This window comes from Panthera uncia, assembly GCF_023721935.1.
Source record: "Panthera uncia isolate 11264 chromosome C1 unlocalized genomic scaffold, Puncia_PCG_1.0 HiC_scaffold_4, whole genome shotgun sequence".
Lineage (NCBI taxonomy): Eukaryota > Metazoa > Chordata > Mammalia > Carnivora > Felidae > Panthera > Panthera uncia.
Window position 1 is genome coordinate 67,035,403 of NW_026057585.1, and position 24,872 is coordinate 67,060,274.

General features: G+C 38.1%; 1 protein-coding gene across 2 annotated transcripts in view; it reads left to right on the forward strand.

The window, feature by feature from the left end:
- The window catches only part of SPATA6 (spermatogenesis associated 6), a 149,250-nt gene that overhangs the window by 34,623 nt on the left and 89,755 nt on the right, over positions 1–24,872 (forward strand). For both annotated transcript variants that reach the window (XM_049617213.1, XM_049617214.1), the window contains exons 4-5: positions 15,796–15,837; positions 16,872–16,996. In XM_049617213.1, the coding sequence (XP_049473170.1) occupies positions 15,796–15,837; positions 16,872–16,996 (167 nt within the window). The remainder of the gene's footprint in view (positions 1–15,795; positions 15,838–16,871; positions 16,997–24,872) is intronic.

Sequence of the window (24,872 nt, forward strand, 5' to 3'; positions counted from 1 at the left end):
AATAATGTGAAGTTTCCTGAATAATGCTATTATTGTATGTTGGATATTTTTGTCTGTTTAGTATTTGTTATTTTCTCTCATTAAAAATATTTGTTGGTTTCCTTTTGATTAAAAAAAATCTCCTTTTATTTCTCTTAAGGTATTTTCTGTTGTTTTAGTTTAATCTTCATTTCTGAAATGCCTTTCCCTATTTCTGCTTCTTTCCTGAGTTATACCATCTCACTTTTTTGTTTCTGATTTTGTTTTGATTTAGTTACTTCTTCAATACCTTGTATTACTTTAAAATTTTTCAAGTAGTAGATTATAGCTATGATCTGTTTTTGAAATGTCTTTTTGGCTACTTTCATTGTAGGAATTTTTTTCTTTTCTCACTATTATTTTTTTATATAAGAACCTGGTGTACATCTGACCTTTAACCTTTTCTTTACTCATTGTTTAAAAAAAAATTTTTTTTAAGTTTATTTTTGAGAGAGAGAGAGAGACAGAGACAGAGCACGACCAGGGGATGGGTACAGAGAGAGAGGGAGACACAGAATCCAAAGCAGGCTCCAGGCTCTGAGCTATTAGCTCAGAGCCTGACACGGGGCTCAAACCCACAAACAGTGAGATCATGACCTGAGCCAAAGTCTGATGATTAACTGACTGAACCACCCAGGTGCCCCAACTCATTCTTTATTTTTTTTTAAGTTTATTTATTTTGAGAGAGAGACAGAGACAGAGAGAGAGTGGAGGAAGGGCAGAGAGAGAGGGAGAGAGAAAATCTTAAGAAGGCTCTATCTGTCGGTGCAGGGCCTGACACTGGGCTGTAACTCACAAACTGAGATCATGACCTGAGCTGAAACCAAGAGTCAGATTCTTAATCAACTGAGCTACCCAGGCACCCCTCTTTGCTCATTCTTAATTGAATTTAGTTTTTTCCTAAATGTTTAGAAGGAAGCATGATTGAAGAAAACTTTTTAGGCTCACTGAGCTTCCTTTTATAGTGTTTAGCATACGTATATGGTGGCTTGCCTTCTGGGATTTTCTGCCTTTGTTCCATTGTACTTTTTTCTGGTTTCTCTTTTTTATTTTTTAAAAATCCTGTTTAATTTGTATTCTCTTCTCTATAGTTTCTCGTGGTTTCTTGGGCTCTGTTCTGCCTGGGAACCCTGGATGGTCAGTTTCTATAGTTCTTACAGGTCACCAGACTACCACCTTTGGAACTTCCCTTAAACCTTTTGAATTACCTGCTATTGGAGTGGGCAGACCTTCTCCCAGTTTCAGCTGCTTTTCTCAAATTGACCTGTGCCTCCTAGTGAGTACTGTTGGCTGTTTTGGAGTTCTCTTCCCAGGTCATTTGATAGCCCCTTCATTCCTTCTGTTTCTTCCTGCGTGGAGGCTGGTACCCATAGGTTTTGTGACTGTGAGTTGTTTGTCACCATATGTTTTATTTTGGGGTTTGTAGGGATATCTTATCCCCTTATTTTATTATAGATGTTGTCCATAGGTTTATGGTTTTGCTATTTAATTGCTATGTCTGTTTTTAAGGGGAGATCTGGGGAGATAAACTCTGCTGTTTCTACTTTTATTTTCTATTTTGTGATTTTGCTTGTCTTTCGTGTTAGAGGATGCCACCAAATTATTGGCCATCTGTTCATATTTAAAATTTTTTTAATGTTTATTTTTGAGAGACAGAGAGAGTGAGTGTGTGTGTGTGTGTGTGTGTGTGCGCGCAGAGGAGGGGCAGATAGAGAGGGAGACACAGAATCTGAAGCAGGCTCCAGGCTCCAAGCTATTAGCACAGAGCCCGACGTGGGACTTGAAGTCACGAACCGCGAGATCATGACCTGAGCTGAAGTCGGACACTTAACTGACTGAGCCACCCAGGTGCCCCCATCTGTTCATATTTAATAGCAGAGCACTAAAATGCTTTTAGAAATTATGTGCCAGAGGTGCCTGGCACTACTAGTTACTAACTCTGTTGGGGATTCCTCTTGGATAGAAATTGTCAGTATGGACTTTTTTGTAGGGTGGTTTCTCTGGGCCATCTTACTGAAAAGCTTAGGATGTCAGCATCTTTTTATGTATTTTGACTTCAGCAGATCATATTCAGTAGAAAAATCAGTCCCATCTTTCTCCTAGAGGTTATAAATTTGGCTACTACTGATTTTAGAACCTTGTGGAAGAAGAAGCTGTGGTAAAGTATCAGTATGTAGCCCAGACTCTTAATCTCCCTGTTTTCATATAGTACCCCTGCTGTCAACCGTACCTCCTATTTCCATTCCAAGGACAACAGTGACAAAGATGAAGATTACTATACCTCCTTCTTCTCCTCCTTTTCCCTCCCTTCCCAGCGGCCCCCGCCCCCACCCCCCTGCTTCTCCCTGTCCCACCTCCTCCAGAGAATGAACTTCCAACCACCTGCCTGGGTATGGGGAAAGGCAGTTTCCTAGCAGTGTAAACTGGAGGGAGGACTGTTTCTTTGACTGTTTCTTAAATTTTCAACTGCTCTGGCTTTTAGCCCCATTGATTTCTGTCATTTGCAGAGGTAGCTGGCACTACCAATCACTAAATCTGTTAGGAATTCGAATACAAAAGGGGTTGCTCCTAAGCTTTCCGGTCTATTGGCTTAAGACCCTTTTTCCTGTTAACTAAGTTACCATTTCTGTTCAAATTGTTTCCTCTCAGGTTTTGCCATTGGGAGTGTGTGTGTGTGTGTGTGTGTGTGTGTGTGTGTGTTTAATTATTTGTTCTTTTAGTGAGAGTTCGGAAGGTGACCATAGCTAGTGCATATTTAACCTACCATTTAACTCAAGTATTTGTTTATACTCATTGAAATATATCAGTGTGAACACCTATGTAACTAAAGCCTAGGTCAAGAAATAGAACACCTTGCTAGAACTTCAGAAAGCCCCCCTATACCCTCTTCTAATCACTATTTCCTCTCTGTTCCACAAAAGAATTTCCCTTTTAATGTCTAATGTTGTAATTTAGCTTTGCCTATTTTTGAACACTAAATAAATGGAATCATACTGTGCAAAATCTTTTGTGCCAGACTTTTTTTTTCAGCATTTTGCTGGAGATATTTGCCTTGTGTTGTTGTGAGTAACTAATCCATTCATCCTTATTGCTGTGTAGTGTTTCATTATGCAACTATACTCCAGTTTATTTATTCTGTTATTTATGGACATCGGTAGACATTTAGGTTGTTTATAGTTTTTGCTATTATGAATAATGTTGCTCTGAACATTCCTGATTATATGACTTGATGCTCATGAGCACCCATTCCTATTGGGTAGATACATAGAAACGAAATTGCTAAGTCTTAGGGTCAGCATGAATAGGCAATGCAAACAGTTTCCAGTGTTGCTCTACCAATATGTATTCTGCCATTGAAAGTTTTATTCTCTACATCCTTCCCAACTCCTGGGATTGCTGGATTTTTAAAAATTTTATCATTATTATGGGTGAATAATGCTTTTATTTGGTTTTTCCCTGAAGACGAATGAAGTAGACTAATAATTCATACGTTTATCAATCTTTCAGGACATCTTTTTATAATGGGTGTGAAATGTTTGTCTTTTGCTCAATTCTGTATCAGGTTGTTACTTTCTTATTCATTTGTAGGAATTTTCTATATTTTCTAGTTACAAACTCTCTGTCAATTATATGTGTTACAAATATCTTCTCCCATTCTGTAGCTTGCATTTTTCATCTATTAGTGGTTCTTGTGTTTATGATGAGCAAGTTATTTTTAATATAGTCTAATTTAATAATGTAGTTTGATTTATTAATCTTTTTCTTTATGCTTAGCGCTAATTTTGGTCATGTTTAAGAATTCTTTCCCTGCTCCAAGTTATGAAGATACTCTTTTATATAATCTAAAAGCCTTATTTCTTTAATTTTTATATTTAGATTTATGGTCCACCTGGATTTCATTTTTATATATGGTATGAAATAGGGATAAAATTTCATTTTTTATGTATATCTGTGTGTGCAATGCTATTTGGTGAAAAGACTTTCCTTATTATAATCAGTCTGTAATGTTACTTTGTCATAAGTTAAGTGCCTACATATATGTGAATTTTTTTCTAGTCTCTCTTCTGTGTCATGGGTCTGTTTGTCCATTCTTTTAAAAACAATTTTTTTTTAACGTTTATTCATTTTTTGGGAGACAGAGAGGGACAGAGTGCAAGCAGGGGTGGGGCGGAGAGAGAGGGAGACACAGAATCCGAAGTAGGCTCCAGGCTCTGAGCCGTCAGCACAGAGCCCGATGCGGGGCTCGAACTCAGGAACTGTGAGATCATGACCTGAGCTGAAGTTGGACACTTAACTGACTGAGCCACCTAGGCACCCCGTTTGTTCATTCTTGCATAAATACTATGCTTTCTTAATTACTGTAACTTCAGTTTTGATACCTGGTAGTTTGAGCCCTCCAGATTTATTTCTTTTGGAAATTGTCTTAGCTATTTTTTGTGTCAAAAGTGTCTAACGTATAATTTTAACCCTGTGTACTCATCATTGATTAGTCACTTTTGTGTATATCAGTAATCACCATTCACCAAGACATAGAGTGTTTCTATTGCTCAGAAAGGTTTCCTTGTGTCTCTACCAGTCAATACTCCCCTCAAGATAATCACTATTCTGACTTTTATCAACATTGATTACTTTTGTCTATTCTTGATTGACCTTCATGTAAATTAAATCATAGAATAAGTATTCATTTGAGTATGGCTCATGTCTGTCAGAAGCACTTGTGTTGTTGTATCTCAGTAAACCATTCTTTTTTTATTGCTCTTTGGTATTCCATTATATGAATATATAATTTATTTACTTCCCTGTTGATGAGGATTGTTTTTAGCCTTGGATTATTATGAATAAAACGACTATGGATATTTTTATAAGTATCTTTTGGTAATCGTATATACTCAGTTCTCTTGGTATATTCTTAGTGGTGGAATTTCTGGGTCATAGAGTGCATGTATAATTAGCTTTAGTTAATAGTGCTTAACAGTTCCCCCAAAATAATTGTAACCATTCTTTGTTGTTTCAGGATATTGAACATTTTATGCGAAAAATTGCAGAAATAATTGGGGGCATGGAATTATGCTCTCGTTCTCCAGATAGGTTTTATTTGTTTTTATTTGCCTGTTCGAGGCTGCTAGTACACTAGCAATCCTTGATCATGTCAGTCTAATGTTACAGATTAAGGTGATTTGAAGCCAGATTTCAGTTCTTGTAAAAGCCAGGTTATTTACAGTTCATCTCTATTCCCGGGCTCTTTCAGGGGACTATCTAAAATGTGGAGAATTTATGAATATCTCTCCTTCTGGGTAGGCCCTGAAGTCATATTTTGCTTCTAGGTCTGTGAGACCATAAAAACCTCAGCTAAATTTATCAATCCTTCATTTGTCTTTTCTGAAATTAGCAGATGCCCCTAGAGAGAAAACAGCTCCAATGTCTGGCTCATCTTCCTGGCTTTTTCTTCTTCAAGATTCTAAACTCTAATTCTAAACTGTCTTATTTGCTTCTCTGTGCCTGCAAGCAGATTTTTAAAAGTCATTTGACCAGATTTTTAAAATGTTCCTAGTAGGATGATTGGTGTGCTTGGTATATATTGTCATTATCTGAAGTAGAAGTCTGTTCCCCATTAATATTCTTTCTACCCTCATCTTGTCTCTGTGTAGTCTCCCATTCCTTTTTCCCTTCATTATGTCTGTTTATTCTAAGTATCTATTATTTGGTTGATATTGCATGGTTAATTATCACAGATTTCTGTAATCCATATTTTCATTTGATATACACATATTCATATTCCTACATGTTTAGTTTTGTAAGTGAACTTAGAATCATGTTACAGGTCTAAAATAAATCTCTTTGAATTTTAATTTCAATTATATTTTGGGGGAATTGGCATTTTTACGTTATTCATTCTTCCCACTTAGATATGCAATGTATATTGACTTTTTAAACTTATGTTTTCCTTGTGTATAATATTAAGGTTTTGGGGGTATGTGTGTATGTACTTGCCATACATTTCTTATATTTCTAACTGGTTATATATTATGTGACTTTGGGGAATAAGGCTCTTCACTCACTTTTCTTTCTTTTTTTCTTTTTATGTGTGTGTGTGTGTGTGTGTGTGTGTGTGTGTGTGGTTGATATACAGGAAAGTGACCAAAAAATGTTTATCTTGTATCCAGTCATTTTTTTCAATATTTATTTATTTTGAGAAAGAGAGAAAGAGAGAGGGTGAGGGAGAGGGGCAGAGAGAGAGGGAGAGAAAGAATGCCAAGTAGGCTGCATGCTGTCAGTGCAGAGCTTGACATGGGGCTCAGTCCCACCCACTGTGAGATCATGACCTGAGCTGAAACCAAAAGTTGGACGCTCAACCAACTGAGCCACCCAGGCACCCCAAAGATTTTTAAAATTCAGTAATCAAATAACAACATTAATTTAAAAATGGGCCAAAGACCTTAATAGATACTTCACCAAAGAAGATATAAAGATGGCAAATAAGCATATGGAAATATGCTCCACATCATATGTCTTTGGGGAAATTCAAATTAAAACAAGTTATCACCAAAAACCTAGAATGGCCAAAATCCAAAACACTGACAGCACCAAATGTCGGTGGGGATACTGAGCAACAAGAACTCTTCTCTTCTTAAATTTTTCAACATTTTTTATTTATTTTTGGGACAGAGAGAGACAGAGCATGAACGGGGGAGGGGCAGAGAGAGAGGGAGACACAGAATCGGAAACAGGCTCCAGGCTCCGAGCCATCAGCCCAGAGCCTGACGCGGGGCTCGAACTCACGGACCGCGAGATCGTGACCTGGCTGAAGTCGGACGCTTAACCGACTGCGCCACCCAGGCGCCCCAAGAACTCTTCTTATATACTGCTGGTGGGAATGCATAATGGAACAGCAATTTAGAAGACAGCCTGGCAGTTTATTACAAAACTAAACACAGTCTTAACATACAATCCAGCAGCTACTCCTTTTGGTATTTACCCAAAGGAGTTGAAAACTTATGTCCACATAAAAACCTGCACAATAGCCTGCACAAGGTTTTGTTTGTTTGTTTGTTTTTAATTTTAGTCAGTTAATATGCAGTACAGTATTGGTTTCAGGAGTACAATTCAGTGATTCGTCACTTTATACAACACCCAGTGCTCATCACATAAGTATCCTCTTTAACAGCCATCACCCATCTAGCTTGTCCCCTACCCACCTCCCTCCACCAACCTCAATTTGTTCTCTATCCTTAAGATAGTCTCTCACAAGTCTCTTGTGGTGGGGTACCTGGGTGGCTCAGTCAGTTAAGTGTTCCACTTTGGTTCAGGTCATGATCTCATGGTTCGTGAGTTCGAGGCTTGTGTCAGGCTCTGTGCTGTCAGCTCGGAGCCTGGAACCTGCTTCAGATTCTGTGACTCCCTCTCTGTCTCTGCCCCTCCCCCAGTCCTTCACACACATGAGCGTGCTCTCTTTCTCTCTGTCTGTAAGATAAACATTAAAAAAAAGAGTCTCTTGTGTTTTTGGTTTGTATCAAGTCCTGCCCCGGGCTTTGTGCTGTAGCACAGAGCCTGCTTGGGATTCTCTCCCTCTCTCTCTGCCCCTCCCCCACCACGTGTGCTCTATCAAAAAAAAAAAAATCAAAGAAAGAAAAGGAGTATCTTCTGGTTTGTTTCCCTTTCTTCTCTTTTTTACTCCCTTTCCCAAATGTTGTTCATCTGTTTTGTTTCTTAAATTCCACATATGAGTGAAATCATATGGTATTTGTCTTTATCTGATTGACCTTTTTTGCTTAACATAATACATTCTTGCTCCATCCACATCGTTGAAAATGGCAAGATTTTATTCTTTTTGTTGGCTGAGTAATATTCACTGTGTGTGTGTACATATATATATACATTGTGTGTGTGTTTGTGTGTATACAATGTCTTTATTCATTTGATGGACATTTGGGCTTTCTCCATAGTTAGGCTATTGCTGATAATGCTGCTATAAATGTTGTGGTGCATGTACCCTTTTGAATCTGTGTTGTTGTATCCTTTGGGTAAATAAATACTTAGAAGTGCAATTGTTGGATCATAGGGTAGGTCTATTTTTAGTTTTTTGAGGAACCTCAACTCTGTTCTCCAGAGTGGCTACATCAGTTTGCACTACACCAGTGCAAATAGGGTTCCCCTTTCTCCGCATCCTCGCCAGCACCTGTTGTTTCTTGTGTTGTTAATTCTAGCCATTTTGAAAGGTGTAAGCTGGTATCTCATCATGGTTTTGATTTGTATTTCCCTGATGATGAGTTCTACCTGTTTTCTCCTGTAAAGTTTTGATGGTTTCCTGTCTCACATTTAGGTCTTTCATCCATTTTGAGTTTATTTTGTGTGGTGTAAGAAAGTGGCCCAGGTTCATTCTTCTGCACTTCGCTGTTCAGTTCTCCTAACACCATTTGTGGAAGAGACTGTCTTTTTTCCACTAGACCTTCTTTGCTGCTTTGTCAAAGATTAGTTGACCATATAGTTGTGGGTCCATTTCTGGATTTTCTATTCTGTTCCATTTGTCTAAGTGTCTGTGTTTGTGCTAGTACCATACTGTTTTGATGACTACAGCTTTGTAATACAGCTTGAAGCCTAGAACCATGATGCCTCTAGCTTTGCTTTACTTTTTCTGGATTGCTTTGGCTATTCAGGGTCTTCTGTGATCCCGTACAAATTTTAAGATTGTTTGTTCTAGCTCTGCAAAAATACTTGTGGTATTTTGATAGGGATTGTATTGAATATGTAGATTGCTTTGGATAATATAGACATTTTAACAATGTTTGTTCTTCTGATCCATGTGCATGGAATGTTTTTCCTTTCTTTCATAAGTGCTCTCTAGTTTTCAGAGTACAGATCTTTTACCTGTTTAGTTAGGTTTATTCCTAGGTATTTTATGTTTTTTGGTGCAATTGTAAGTGGGATAGAGCCCTTGATTTCTTTTTCTGCTGCTTCATTATTGATGTATAAATATGCAACAGATTTCTGCATTGGTTTATAGCCTGCGACTTTTCTGAATTCATGTATCAGTTCTGGCAATTTATTGGTGGAGTCTTTCAGGTTTCTTTTTTTTTTTAGTTTTATTTACTTTTAATTTTAAAAAAATTTTTAATGTTTATTTTTATTTATAAATTCCTAATGTCCCTCATCCATTTAGCCCACCCCCCCCACAATCCCTCCAGCAGCCCTCTGTTCTCTGTATTTAAGAGTCTCATATGTTTTGTCCCCCTCCCTGCTTTTATATTATTTTTGCTTCCCTTCCCTTGTATTTGTCTATTTTGTATCTTAAATTCCTCATATGAGTGAAGTCATATGATATTTGTCTTTCTCTGACTAATTTCACTTAGCATAATACCTTCTAGTTCCATCCACATAGTTGCAAATGGCAAGATTTCATTCTTTTTGATTGCCAAGTAATACTCCATTATATATATGTACCATACCACATCTTCTTTATCCATTCATCTGTCGATGGACATTTGAGCTCTTTCCATACTTTGGCTATTGTCAATAGCACTGCTATAAACATTGGGGTGCATGTTCCCCTTCGAAACAGCACACCTGTATCCCTTGGATAAACACCTAGTAGTGCAATTGCTGGGTCGTAGGGTAGTTCTATTTTTAACTTTTTGAGGAACCTCCATACTGTTTTCCAGAGTGGCTGCACCAGCTTACATTCCCACCAGCAGTGCAAAAGAGATCCTCTTTCTCCACATCCTTGCCAACATCTGTTGTTGCCTGAGTTGTTAACGTTAGCCATTGTGACAGGTGTAAGGTGGTATCTCATTGTGGTTTTGATTTGTATTTCTCTGATGATGAGTGATGTTGAGCATTTTTTCATGTGTCTGTTAGCCATTGGCACGTCTTTTTTGGAAGAGTGCCTGTTCATGTCTTTTGCCCATTCCTTCACTGGATTATTTGTGTTTTGGGTGTTGAGTTTGATACGTTCTTTATAGATTTTGGATCCTGACCCTTTATTTGGTATGTCATTTGCAAAGATCTTCTCCAATTCTGTTGGTTGACTTTTAGTTTTGCTGATTGTTTCCTTTGCTGTGCTTTTAATTTTGATGAGGTCCCAATAGTTCATTTTTGCTTGTGTTTCCCTTGCCTCCAGAGACGTGTTGAGTAAGAAGTTGCTGTGGCCAAGGTCAAAGAGGTTTTTGCCTGTTTTCCCCTCTAGGATTTTGATGGCTTCGTGTCTTACATTTAGGTCTTTCTTCCATTTTGAGTTTATTTTTGTGTACGGTATAAGAAAGTGGTCCAGGTTCATTTTTCTGCATGTCGCTGTCCAGTTTTCCCAGGACCACTTGCTGAAGAGATTGTCTTTATTCCACTGGATATTCTTTCCTGCTTTGTCAAAGATTAGCTGGCCATACGTTTGTGGGTCCATTTCTGGGTTGTTTGTTCTGTTCCGTTGATATGCGTGTCTGTTTTTGTGCCAGTGCCATACTGTCTTGATAATTACAGCTTGAAGTCCAGGATTGTGATGCTTTGGTTTTCTTTTTCAAGATTACTTTGGCTATTCAGGGGCTTTTCTGGTTCCATGCAAATTTTAGGTTTGTTTGTTCTAGCTCTGTGAAGAATGCTGGTGTTATTTTGATAGGAATTGCTCAGGTTTCTACATAGAATATTATGTTTTATTCAGATTATGAAAATTTGACTTCTTCCTTGCCAATTTGGATTTCATTTCTTTTTGTTGTCTGATTGCTGAGGCTAAGACTTTCAGTACTGTGTTAAATAGTAATCAGGAGAGTGGACATCTTTGTCTCGTTCCTCACTGTAGGGGAAAGGCTCTCCATATCATTTATTTCTGCTCTAATCTTTATTAGTTCCCTTCTTCTGCTGACTAGGGCTTTATTTGCTGTTTCTTTTCTAGCTCCTTTAGGTAAAAGGTTAGGTTGTATATTTGAGACCTTTCTTGCTTCTTGAGATAGTCCTCAATTGCAATATACTTCCCTCTTAGGACTGCCTTTGCTGTATTCCAAAGGTTTTGGACTGTCATGTTTTCATTTTCGTTTGCTTCCATATATTTCTTTATTTCTTCTTTAATTTCCTGGTTAACCTGTTCATTGTTTAATAAGATGTTCTTTAACCACCATGTATTTGAGGGCTTTCCAATTTTTTTCTTGTGGTAGATTTCAAGTTTCATAGTATTGTGATCTGAAAATATGCATGGTACGATCTCAATCTTTTTGTACTTGTTGAGGGCTGATTTCTGACCCAGAATGTGATCTATTCTGGAGAATGTTCCATGGGCACTAGAAAATAATATGTATTCTACTTCTTTAGGATGGAATGTTCTTAATTTTTTTAAGTTTATTTATTTATTTTGAGACAGAGAGAGAGAGAGAGAGAGAGAGAGAGAGAGAGAATATGAATGGGGGAGGGGTAGAGATGGTGAGAGAGAATCCCTGCTCAGAGCCTACTAGGCTCCATGCTGTCAGTACCGAGCCTGATACAGTTCTTGATACCATGAACTATGAGATCATGGCCTGAGCTGAAATCAAGAGTCAGATGGTTAACTGACTGAGCCACCCACATGCCCCTAGGATGGAATGTTCCAAATATATGTTAAGTCTGTCTGGTCCAGTGTGCCATTCAAAGACATCGTTTCCTTGTTGGTTTTCTGCTAGGGGGAATATATATGTATGTATACACACACACACACACACACACACCCATACACACATATATATGGATCTTGTGTTTTTATCCATCCTGTTACCCTAGGTCTTTTGATTTAGAACTTTTACATTCAGAGTGATTATGGAAAGGTATGAATTTAGTACCATTGTGTTACCTATAGAATTGGTGTTTCTGGTGGCATTCTCTGGTCTTCTCTTTTTTTTTTTAATGTTTATTTATTTTTGAGACAGAGAGAGACAGGGCATGAACTGGGGAAGTCAGAGAGAGAGGGAGACACAGAATCTGAAGCAGGCTCCAGGCTCTGAGCTGTCAACACAGAGCTCGACGTGGGGCTTGAACTCACAGACCATGATATCATGACCTGAGCCGAAGTAGGACGCTTAACTGACTGAGCCACCCAGGTGCCCCTGGTCTTTTCTTGTCTTTGTTGCTTTTGGTCTTTTTCCTCCACTCAAAGAGTCCCCCTTAAAATTTCTTGCTGCGTTGGTTTAGTGGTCACAAACCTCTTTAGTTTTTGTTTGTCTGGGAAAGTCTTTATCTCTCCTTCTATTCTGAATGACAGCCTTGCTGGATAAAGATTTTTGGCTGCATATTTTTCCAATTCAGCATGTTGAATATATCCTGCCACTCCTTTCTGGCCTGCCAAATTTCTGTGGATAGATCTGCTGTGAACCTGATTTTTCTTCCCTTGTAGGTTAGGGACTTTTTTCCCTTGCTCCTTTTGGGATTCTTTCCTTGTCTGTGTATTTTGTGAATTTGACTGTATGCCTTGGCAATGGTCTGCTTTTGTGGAATTTAATGGGAGTTCTCTCTGCTTTTTGGATTTTGATGTCTGTGTCTTTCCTCAGATTAGGGAAATCTTCAGCTATAATTTTTATGAATAAACCTTCTGCCGCCTTTTCTCTCTCTTCATGTTCTGGGATTCCTTCTGTATGAATTTTGTCACATTTTACTAAGTTGCTGATTTCCCTGAGTATACCTTTGTGATCCATTACTTTTCTTTCCCTCTTTTCATCTTCATTATTTTCCATAATTTTACCTTCTGTATTACTCTGCTCCTCTGCTTCGTCCATCCTCATTTTTATGGCCTTCATTTGGGTTTGCATCTTGGTTTTACCATTTTTTATTTTAGCCTGACTAGATTTTAGTTCTTTTATCTCTGCAGAAAGGGATTGTCTGGTGTCTTGTATGCTTTTTTCAAGCTCAGCTAGTATCCTCATAATCATTGTTTTACTTGTTTATTATTTATTTATTTATTTCTCATAATCATTGTTTTAAATTCTAGTTCAGACATCTTACTTATATCTGTACTGATTAAATCCTGGCTGTGAGTTCTACTTCCTGTTCTTTCTTTTGGAGTGAATTTTTCTGTCTCATCATTTTGTCCGGAAAAGAATAGAAGAAAGAAAAAAAAAACCAAGACAAAAAAACAAAAACAAAAACCAAAAAACTAGATCCGTGGTGTGTTTTGTTCTGCTTGTTAAAAGAATCTAGATCTAGGGGTGCCTGGGTGGCTCAATTGGTTAAGTGTCTGACTTCAGTTCAGGTCACGATCTCGCAGTCCATGGGTTAGGTTTGAGCGCCGCATCAGGCTCTGTGATGACCGCTCAGAGCCTGGAGCCTGCTTCGAATTTTGTGTCTCCCTCTCTCTTTGCCCTTCTCCCTCTTGCGCTCTGTCTCTCTCTCTCAAAAATAAATAAACATTTAAAAAAAAGAATCTAGATCCAAAAGTATAAGTAATATAAAATAGAATAGAATAGAGAAAATAGATAACAGAAAAAAGAACTTGAGAAAAACTAAGAAGATACTTGAGAAAATAAATAATAATAAAAAGGGATGAAAGTAAAAAGGAAGTTAGATCCCGTTTCCCCTAGAGCTGAAGCTTTGCAGCATTCTATGATCAGTAGACTTGGTGTTGAGTTGTTTGTGCTGGTCTTCTGGGGGACCGACCTTCTGCGCTAATTTTCAGGCTGACTTGTTTCAGTGAAAATGGGCCGGGACTGGGTGAAAAGGAGGAGGTTGTGCTTTGTGTACGTGGCTCCATCCTCCACTAGGTGGCGCTGTTTTGCTCCCTGAAGGCTTTCAGTTCAGATGGACAGGATGCACAGCTCCCTAGCCCTGGAGCTCAAAGTTCACACCTCCCACTCTTCAACAAACCCTCACAGAAGAGTAGTCACCCCTCTTGTGTACCTGGTTTTCGTGAGAACCATGTGTTCACCCTGCCTGATCTGAGCTTTTTTATCTCAGGCACACGACTAAGTTTCAAAACTACACAAATTTTAGGGAATCCTGCACAGGGACCCGTGCTGTTCCCCTGGGGGAGCATCTTGCTGTGCTTTTGCCCTTTGCCAGCCAGTGTGAGGAAAGCAGTCACAGACCCCGCAGTGGTTCAGAGTTTATGTCAAAACAGAGTAGAAAGCCAGCACCCTGCCTTAGCTCACTGCCCTCAGCCCGAGTCCCCACTCCTATGCTTGGGAACAGTGCAGCAGGTTGGCCTGACCCGTCTTTCTTGTGACCCAGCGGATCCTCAGACCATGCTGTCACTCCTGGGATTCTGCCCTGGTTTGCCACCTGAGCACCTTTAATCCAGGCACATCCCTCATGGTGGTGGACTTCTAAAAGTTCAGATTTTGTACTCTGCTGCTTATAATACTTTGCAGTAGCCTCTGTAAGCAGGCTCCCTCACAGCCTCTGTACCCACAGCTATGTCTCCCCTAAGTAAACTCTCTCCTTCCAGAAGGTGGTCATTTTTCTACCTGTAGATTTGTACTTTCTGTTCTCTCAGACCTCTGATTGATTTCTTGGGTGTTCAGAGTTATTCGATAACTTGCTTTATTTGAGGGACGAGACAAGCTGAAGGTCTCCCTGCTCCTCCACCACCCGAACTCCTTTCTCCACAAGCTTGTTTATAGAAGCCTTTTTTTATAACTGTCAAAACTTGGAAGCAACCAAGATGCCCCCCTAGTAGATGAATGGATAAATAAAGGGTGGTATATCCAGACAATGAATATTATTCAACACTTAAAAGAAATGAGCTATCAGGGCACCTGGGTAGCTCAGTTGGTTAAGTGTCCCATTCTTGATTTCGGCTCAGATCATGATCTCACAGTGTGTGAGTTTGAGCCCTGCATTGGACTCTGTGCTGAGATCACGGAACCTGCTTGGGATTGTCTCCTTCTCTCGCTGTGCCACCTCCCCCACCCCGACCAAAAAAATAAATAAGTAAACATTTAAGAAAAAGAAATGAGCTATCAAGCCATCAATAACATGAAGGACCCTGAAGTGTGTGTTACTGAGTGAAAGAAGCCAATGGGAAAAACCTGAACGCTATATGATTCTAACTACATGACATTCTGGAAAAGGCAAAACTGGAGACAATGAAAAGATCAGTGGTTGCTTGTGGGGGCAAATTGAAGTGGAACAGAGAGATGAATAGGCAAGAGCACAGAGGAAAATCAGGGAAGTGAAAATACTATGGGTGATACTATAACGATGGAATATGTCATTATACATTTGTCCAAACCCACAGAATATACATCACCAAGACTGAACCCTAAGGTAAACTATGGACTTTGTGTGATTATGATGGAACTATGGGGGTTTATCCTTGGTAAAACAAAAACAAAAACAAAAACAAAAACGTGCCATTCCTGTGAGTGAGGTTGATAGTAGGGAGGCTGTGCATGTGTGGGGACAGAGACATATGGGAAATCTCTGTACTTCCCTCTCTAGTTTTGTTGTAAACCTAAAACTGCTCTAAAAAAATAAAAAAAAAAAATCAGAAAAACTCCAGAGAGGTTGAAGGGTTAATCTCCACTATAGAATAGTAAAGCCCTAAGAGACATGGCAGCCAAAATATATATATACATATACATATATACATATACATATATATATATATACACACACACATATACATATATATACACATATGTATGTATACATATGTATATGTATACATATGTATACATACATATGTGTATATATATATTTTCACCCACAGTATACTAAGATACAAACGTATATGTAGTCTACCTGGCAATTACTTTGACTTTTAGAGACTTGTGATTAGAGTAACTAATTTTTGTTTATTATTAATTTGTCTAAGGAAATTTTTCTTTACACTTTCAGATGATACTGCATTGTTTGAGTTGATTCAACTAGTTCCACCAGGTACTGTATTATATTTTGATAAGGTAATTGATGTGCAAACCCATTTAAAAGAATGCTTCTTAAAAATACCATCTTTTCCCCTCCTTCCCAAATTAAGAACAATGTTGAGTTTCTAGTATTGGTCCATAAATGTAAAATGTCAATAGATGAAAATAATATATTCAGAAAGATTGACATAAATAGTATTTGAACATATTGTTCTAAGATTGAATAAATAGTAATAATGGAAAATGGAAAATTACATGCTATCATTCTAGCATATTTTGGGACATTCATAAAAACGACCTCTGAGTTTTTGTGATTTTTCCCAAACTCTATTTTTTTTTGTTGATAAAGTAATTATCCTTTTTTTGTGTGTTGACTGTTACTAGGAATGGAGGGGAATAAAACCTTAACTGTTTAGTAAATATTACAAATCTCTGGGATAGGTAGAATTAAAATATGGAGACTGGCTTGATTTTTGTTATTTACTTCTATGATTATAGGAAAAATCTACCTTAAATAATTATTTTATGTGAAAAATGGAGAACTATATGTTATTGAAAATTAGTAATCTTAAAGATTTTGAATATTACATATATACATAATTCAGGTAACCATAAATTCTAGAGAATGTCTACATTTTTTCCCAACATGTAACATAATGTCTTATAGTGTCAGGTAGAAAGGAATGGAAGGTAGAAAAAATTTGTGGAGATAGTAATTAAGTTTCAGGTTTGTATAAATGTCATACCAACTTGATAGGTTTACAAGGACTTTTTTTCTCTAGAAACATGTAGGTACTCATAAAATTTACATGAACATCTCCCTTCTATAAAGGGAAAGGAGAATGTCATTATGTACTACATTTCTGAATAAGGAATCCATTTAACATAACTTGCTTTAAATTTTCCTTTCATAGGAAAACAAACAAACATGACATGAAGCAGATATTTCAGTAAAGCATCAGGCCCTATATATTTTTGTACCTGATGATTTTGCTTCTGAATAGAATATTTTGTTATAGTTTGAGTCATAGTATATCTTTTTTGTAGTGGGTGAAACACTGTCTACATATGATGAAAATACACGAGATTTCATGTTCCCGGGTCCAAACCAAATTTCTGGACACCATGATTCAAACCGCCAGGTTACCATGAGGAGGATTTCTGGCCTTCGAGTAAGTGCTTACTATTTTTGGAATCAATTTGTGATATGGGATCACTGTTAAAAGCACCATATAGCCTTTAATACCTGAAATATGAAGAACTGATTCAAAGTTTAATGTGGTTCAAAACATATTTTTAATGAAATTATGATGTTATTTTAAACATAAATCTGAATGAAAATGATATAACAGAACCCATGCATCTTTCATCTAGAATTAACAAGTGTTATTTTGCCTTATATTATTCAGATTTCTCTTTTTTCCTTCTGCCACCTGCGTCCTGCCTCCCCACATTCCCTCTCTTTTCTCTTTTCTTTATTATTCCCTCAGAAGGATGACCAATAAACATTTGAAAAGGTGCTGAATCTCATCAGCATATGGGGAAATCCAAATGAAAAAAACCGTATGATTTCATTTTTGTAGCCATAAGATTGGTAAAATTTAATAAAATCTGACCATATCAGAAGTGTGAAAACTACCACAGCTCAGAATTATCTAATAAAGGCAAAGATTCTCATAGCCTGTTGCCTTCTAGGTGTGTACCTGGGGGATGTATTCTGTCTGGTATACTAAGAGTTTTTCTAGGGGTGTTCACTGATAGCATGGTTCATAATAGTGAAAAATTGCAATAATTTAAATGTTCATTAGGAGTTTGGATAGATTGTTGTATGTCCGTGTCATGGAAATATATATTCATATAACTAAATGTGAAAACTACAATGTGATAGCCAATTCTTCCATCCTTTCCTCCAACTCTGTTCAACTTTTGTTGGGTGATTTACACATATTTTTATCCCTGAAAATGTCTTCCACTTAGAGAAGCTGAGAGAAGACCCTGCTATTTCAAAGAAGAAAAAAGCAAAAGATGTATAGGTTCAAATAATTTGGGCAAACATTTTTTTACTAATTTTATAAAATGTTTAAGTTGTTTGAGTAAGGGAAATGGGGTGATATATGAGCCAATATGGTGAATTAAATAGTTTTCCCTGTAGGTCTAGATTTATGATATGCTCTGTCCTTGGAAATAGCAACTTCAGCTTGCTAGAAGTGTAAAAGTTGACTAGTAAATCTATGAAAATATACTTCCTTTGAGATATTTTCAGTGTCAGTTTGCTACCTTCTATTATAAAAACCTTCAAAGAGTGTTTCAGCAAATGTATGGAAGCCTGCAATGAAAAAAAAAAATCTGATTTTAACATTATGGTGTTTTGAGGGCAGCTGGGTAGCTCAGTTGGTTAAACATCTGACTTCGGCTCAGGTCATTATCTCATGGTTGGTGAGTTCAAGCCCTATGTCAGGCTCTGTGCTGACAGCATGCAGTCTGGAGCCTGCCTCAGATTCTGTCTGCCCCTCCCCTATGCATGCTCTGTCTTTCTCTCTCTCAAAGGTAAATAAACATTTAAAAAAAATTATGGTGTTTTGAAAGAAACTTAAAAGGCTATATTATACCAAATTGACAATATAAACATAAAAGTATGGACCATTAATAGGTATCTTCTTCATTTACTTTGGGTTACTTTTACATACATTCAGATGTTGGATTACTAAAACAAAAAATACATATATATATATATATATATACACACACACACACACACACACACACACACACATACATATAATTACTTCTGGTAATGGTGGTGTGAAGAGGTTGACTGTTCCTCTCTCCATACAAAATAAGTATAAAACTGGACAAAATTGTCATAAGCACCAGTTTTAGGACACTGAAAACTGGCAATTAAGACAAATTAAGCCTGTTTAAGGTTATAAGCAAGTGTTGAATCACTGTATTGTACACCTGAAACTAATATTACACTGTATGTTAACTGGAATTAAAAAAAAAAAGACAGATTAAGTGTTTATACTTAAATAATGGCTAAAGATTTGGATAAAAATGGCAGGAACATGTGGCCTTCTTGCCTGAGGCAGCTTCCATACCCTACTTGGCCAGTGAGAAATTGTAGCTTCACCAGTCCTGGGGTTGGGCAGAAAAATCAACAGCTCTGCTGCCAGAGGGGTCGGAATCAGGTTTGGGCAGTAAGACTGTGATATTGTAATTTTTAAAAAATATTTATTTATTTTTAATTTACATCCAAGTCAGTTAGCATATAGTGCAATAATGTTTTCAGGAGTAGATTCCAGTGATTCCTCCCTATGTATAACACCCAGTGCTCTTCCCAATAAGTGTCCTCCATAATGCCCCTTACCCATTTAGCACATTGCCCCTCCAAACCCCTCCAGTAACCCTCTGTTTGTTCTCCATATTTAAGAGTCTCTTATGTTTTGTCCCTCTCCTTGCTTTTATATTATTTTTGCTTCCCTTCCCTTATGTTCATCTGTTTTGTATTTTAAATTCCTCATATGAATGAAATCATATGATATTTGTCTTTCTCTGACTTATTTCGCTTAGCATAATACCCTCTAGTTCCATCCACATAGTTGCAAATGGCAAGATTTCATTCTTTTTGATTGCTGAGTAATACTCCATTGTATATATACATACCACATCTTCTTTTTTTTTTTTTTTAATAACACATCTTCTTTATCTATTCATCTGTCAATGGACATTTGGGCTCTTTCCATATTTTGGCTATTGTCAATAACGCTGCTATAAACATTGGGGTGCATGTGCCCCTTCGAAACAGCACACCTGTATCCCTTGGATAAATACCTAGTAGTGCAGTTTCTGGGTCATAGGGTAGTTCTATTTTTAACTTTTTGAGGAACCTTTCCAGAGTGGCTGCACTAGTTTGCATTCCCACTGGCAGTGCAAAAGAGATCCTCTTTTTCCGCATCCTCGCCAGCATCTGTTGTTGCCTGAGTTGTTAATTTTAGCCATTCTAACTGGTATGAGGTGATACCTCATTGTGGTTTTAATTTGTATTTCCCTGACGATGAGTGATGTTGAGTATTTTTTCATGTGTCGGTTGGCCATCTGGATGTCTTCTTTGGAAAAGTGTCTATTCTTGTCTTTTGCCCATTTCTTCACTGGATTATTTATTTTTGGGGTGTTGAGTTTGATACGTTCTTTATAGATATTGGATACTAACCCTTTATCTGAAATGTCATTTGCAAATATCTTCTCCCATTCTGTTGGTTGCCTTTTAGTTTTGTGGTTGTTTCCTTCACTGTCCAGATGATGGTCCCAATAGTTCATTTTTTGTTTTTGTTTCCCTTGCTTCTGGAGACATGTCAAGTAAGAAGTTTCTATGGACGAGGTCAGAGAGGTTGTTAACCTACTTTCTCCTCTAGAATTTTGATGGCTTCCTGTCTTACGTTTAGGTCTTTCATCTGTTTTGAGTTTATTTTTGTATGGTGTAAGAAAGTGGTCCAGGTTCATTTTTCTGCATGTTGCTGTACAGTTTTCCCAACACCACTTGCTAAAGAGACTGTCTTTATTCCATTGGATATTCTTTCCTGTTTTGTGAAAGATTAGTTGGCCATACATTTGTGGGTCCATTTCTGGGTTCTCTATTCTGTTTCATTGATCTAAGAAATATATATTTGGTTTTATCCTTTTTCTGGCACAGAACTTCCAAAACCCTTGGAATTTTTTAAGTGGTAGGAGCAATAAAGGTGTTTTACTTGTTTTGTTATGTTAATGAGGTAACTTTTGAAAGGCCCCTAGATAGCCTAAGGATGAGGGTTAATTGCCAGGGAGAACAAACGTGTGGTTAGAGGGTTGGAACTTTCAGCACCCTGACCTGTGGGGAGGGTATATGAGGCTGGAGATTGCATTAAAACACCGATGGCCAGTAATTAATCAATTGTGGATATAGTACTGAAGCCTCCACAAAAACCCATAGGGGTTTGGTTTAGAGAGCTCTTAGGTGAACTTCTGAGGCAGGTGCTGCGAGAGTTGTGTGCCTAGAGAGGGCATGGGAGCTCCATGTCCCTTCCCACCTACCTTGCTCTATGAATCTCTTCCATCTGGATGTTCAGCTGTATCCTTTATCATATTCATTTATAATAAATTGGTAAACAGTAAACTATTTTCCTGGGTTTTGTGAGCCTCTCCAGCCAATTAATTGAACCAGGGGAGAAGGGCATGGAGACTTCCAAATTATAGCTGATTGGTCAGAAACACAGGCGACAACCTAGAGTTGGGATGACATCTGAAGTGAGGTGGGTACAGTCTCTTAGGACTGATCATTAACCTGTGGGATCTGATACTATCCCCATGTAGTGTTAGAACTGAGTTAAATTATAGGACCCCTATCTGGTGTCACAGAGAATTGCTTGCTAATGTTGGAAAACCCACACATGGGAATTGGTGTCAGAATCCTAAGGGCAAACAGTGTGTCTTCACCAACTAAATGTGGATTTGGATGCAAATGGATGAAGAAACCACATAGTTTTGATAGGCTGAAGGCTGTTCCAGTTAGATTGAGCAGCCATCTGCCAGAAGGTTCACAGAAGTAAGGGAGCAATTTCACAAAGAAGTAAGGGAGGGCTGAGGTCAGCTCTCCATTCATTCCTGGCTGACTGTGAAACTATGCATATGCAACGAGAGACAGTGCGAGCCCAGCAAAAAGTGAAACTCGGTAGAAACTACAGATCTGGCTGTGTCTTTGAATGTATTCCCCAAGCCACACACGGATAATCAACAGAGTGGAACACTTACAGGTTCATAGGATGACCACTAAGCTATGTATATACAGGTGAGACCCCTAGAATGAATGGAAGAATCAAAAGATACATGGTATGTGTATAAACTGAACAGCAAAATGGCAGATATAAATCTAGTCGTATCCAGTGTTTTTAAGTGGATGGATAAAACACTCCAATCAGTAGTTTGTTGTCCTGGCAGACAACAGTGTACCCTTCCTCAGAATTCTTATGACATCTGTCTGAGTCTTAGGCTGTCTTCCTGAACCCATTGCTGTGGCAAGAATTCAATCACATCTGAGATTAAATCCTGGCACTCTCACAGACTACCTGACTAAATTTGAGCAAAGCACTATAATATTAAGATATCATAAGGCTGTTGGGTGGATTAATGAAACCTTGTAAATGGTTATAGCAATACCTGGCACAGAGAACACTCAATAAATGTTAGTGATATGATGATGGCTGTGGAGATCATGACAGTGGTGATGATGATGATAGTCTCCTTTAGACTGTGAACTCCATAGAAACAGGATCTGTGGCTTTCTCTTCTTTAAATTTAACTATTCACACAGTACTTTGCATGGAGTAGGTACTCAAATGCCTCTTGATTGAATTGAATGAATGAATTACATCTTATAGACATCATAGAGGAACTGACATTTGAGATGGAGTGATGATTAATTTTATGCATCAACTTGGTTAGGTTATGGTGCCCAGTTGTTTCGTCAAACTCTAGTCCAGATGTTACTGTGAAAGTATTTTGTAGATGTAATTAATGTTTACAAACAGTTGACTTTAAGTATAGGAGATTACCATTGACAATGTAGGTGGATCTCATCCAATTAATTGAAGGCCTGAAGAGCAAAACCTAAGGTTTCCCAAACAATAAGGGATTCTGCCTCAAAACTATAATGTAGAGATACAACCTAAATTTTACCCAGCTAGCTTGCATACAGATTTCACACACAAGACTGTGATATCAACTTTTGTCTGAGTTGCTAGCCTCTGGATTGCCCTCTGGATTTTGGACTTGCAACTCTCATAATTGCATGAGCCAATTCCTTAAATCTTGCGTGCTCTCTCTCTCTCTTTCTCTTCCTCCCTCTCCTATTAGTTCTGTTTTCCCAGAGAACCCCAGCTGATACACAATGGTTTTGAATGCTCAGTGAAAATAATGGCTAAAACACTGAGTATTTACTATGTGACCAGCAATATATGGGGAAGGGTAAAGTGATAAGTTGCAATCCAGGCTATGGTAGTTATAAAATATGTCCACAAATGATTTGATACTTCTCTCTTCCAAAGGTGGAGCTAATTCTACAGACTATACTTAGTGACTCTAACAGATAAAATGTGGTGAAGTGACAGTATTGGACCTTGGAGACCAGGTCTTTAAATGCATTGTGGCTTTCTTCTTGCACTCACCCTTGTATCGCTTACTTTGGGCTAAGCCAACTGCTATGTGTGAAGATACTCAAGCAACTGTACAGAGAGGGCAGAAGCTAGGAAGGCTTTGCTAGAATGTTTGTAAAAGCTTGAAAGGTCTTGAAGAAACTGTCAGATGCGTGTTTGCAGAAAGTAAGGTAAATGTTATTGGAGTTAGGATTAAAAGGAATCTTTATTGGGGCATCTGGGTGGCTCAGTTGGCTAAGCATCTGACTTTGGCTCAGGTCATTATCTCACCGTTCTTGAGTTTGAGCCCCGCATCAGGCTCTGTGCTGAAAGCTTGGAGCCTGGAGCCTGCTTCAGATTCTGTGTCTCACTCTCTCTCTCTGCCCCTGCCCTGCTCATGCTCTCTCACTCAAAAATAAATAAACATTAAAAAAATTAAAAATAAATAATAAATAAAAAGAGGAATCTTTGTGATGTAATGGCAGAAAGTTTAGCCATATAGTCATCTGCAGTAATGTAGAGAAATATTTAAGGAAATGAGTGGTCTAAGACTTTCAGATAGATTGTTAGAGGGTCTGTTTGGTTTTCTCTTGCTGCTTTATAGCAAAGTATGAGAGGAGAGAGATAAGCAAAAGGAAAGGCTGTTTAGCAAAAAGGAGTTGGAACTTACTGTTTCTGAAGATTCCCCACTTTTCCCAATGGCAGATAATGCTAAAATTAAGGGTTGACTTCTGAGCAAAAATCATTCCAGGCACTTTTGGGAAATTGTGGTCTGATGGTGAAACCTAGGGTGTGACTATATAATCCTTCATTAAAATCTCAGAAAGATCCAAGATGATGTCTTAGAAAATAATTTAATCAAGTATCAGGTTGTTTTGAAGATGCGTAAGGGCAGTCTCAGCAGAAGCCCAGTGGAGAGAAGCGTGCAGCTTTGGTCTAATGGAGTGAACTGCAGTAAGATTCATAGGAGAACCACACATGTTTTTAAAGAGCATTATATTGGGGTGCCTGGGTGGCTCAGTCGGTTAAGCGTCCGACTTTGGCTCAGGTCATGATCTCGCGGTCCGTGGGTTTGAGGCCCGTGTCGGGCTCTTTGCTGACAGCTCAGAGCCTGGAGCCTGTTTCAGATTCTGTGTCTCCCTCTTTCTCTGACCCTCCCCTGTTCATGCTCTCTTTCTCTCTCTCTGTCTCAAAAATAAATGAATATTAAAAAAATTTAAAAAAAAAATAAAGAGCATTATATTGTTGGAAATACCGCCAGCTTGGTCTGAAAAGCAGAGAGACGTCACAAAATGAAAACTGGACCCCCAGAATTCTGTTGACAGGACTCACACTCAGAACACTGTGCAGCTCTAACACATGGTCTACCTCTCATTGAGAAGGAATGATAATTTAGAGGATGGAAGCAAGAGCCCAGAGGAGCCCAGAGAATAGTTATTTCTGATCAGGAACAGGGCTAAACTTCTAATCAAGGAACTTCTAACATTTTCCTGGCTGGATTTTAGAATTTCAATGGACCAGTGATTCCTGTTTGCCTCTTGTTTTCTCCTTTTGTGAATAAGAATATCTGTAGTGATTATCCTATGCCTGCTGCACGTGTGTATTTTGGGTATGTGTGGGGCAGACATCTTGTCTCTTTGGTTCACAAGTCTTCCAACTGTGAGGGACTGTATTGTCAGAACTGCTCTTAAAGAACCACATCTGTGGAGGTTGAATAAGGACTTGACTTAGATGCCAACATCCTGGATTTCAAGCTGAGGTTGTAAAAGGATGAGACTTTGCTTTGCTTTGCTTTCTTTCTTTCCTTTTTCCTTTTTTCTTTTTTCTTTGTAGGGCATGAGTTTAGTTTACACATGAAAGGAGTCTAAGTAACTTGTGGTCAGAG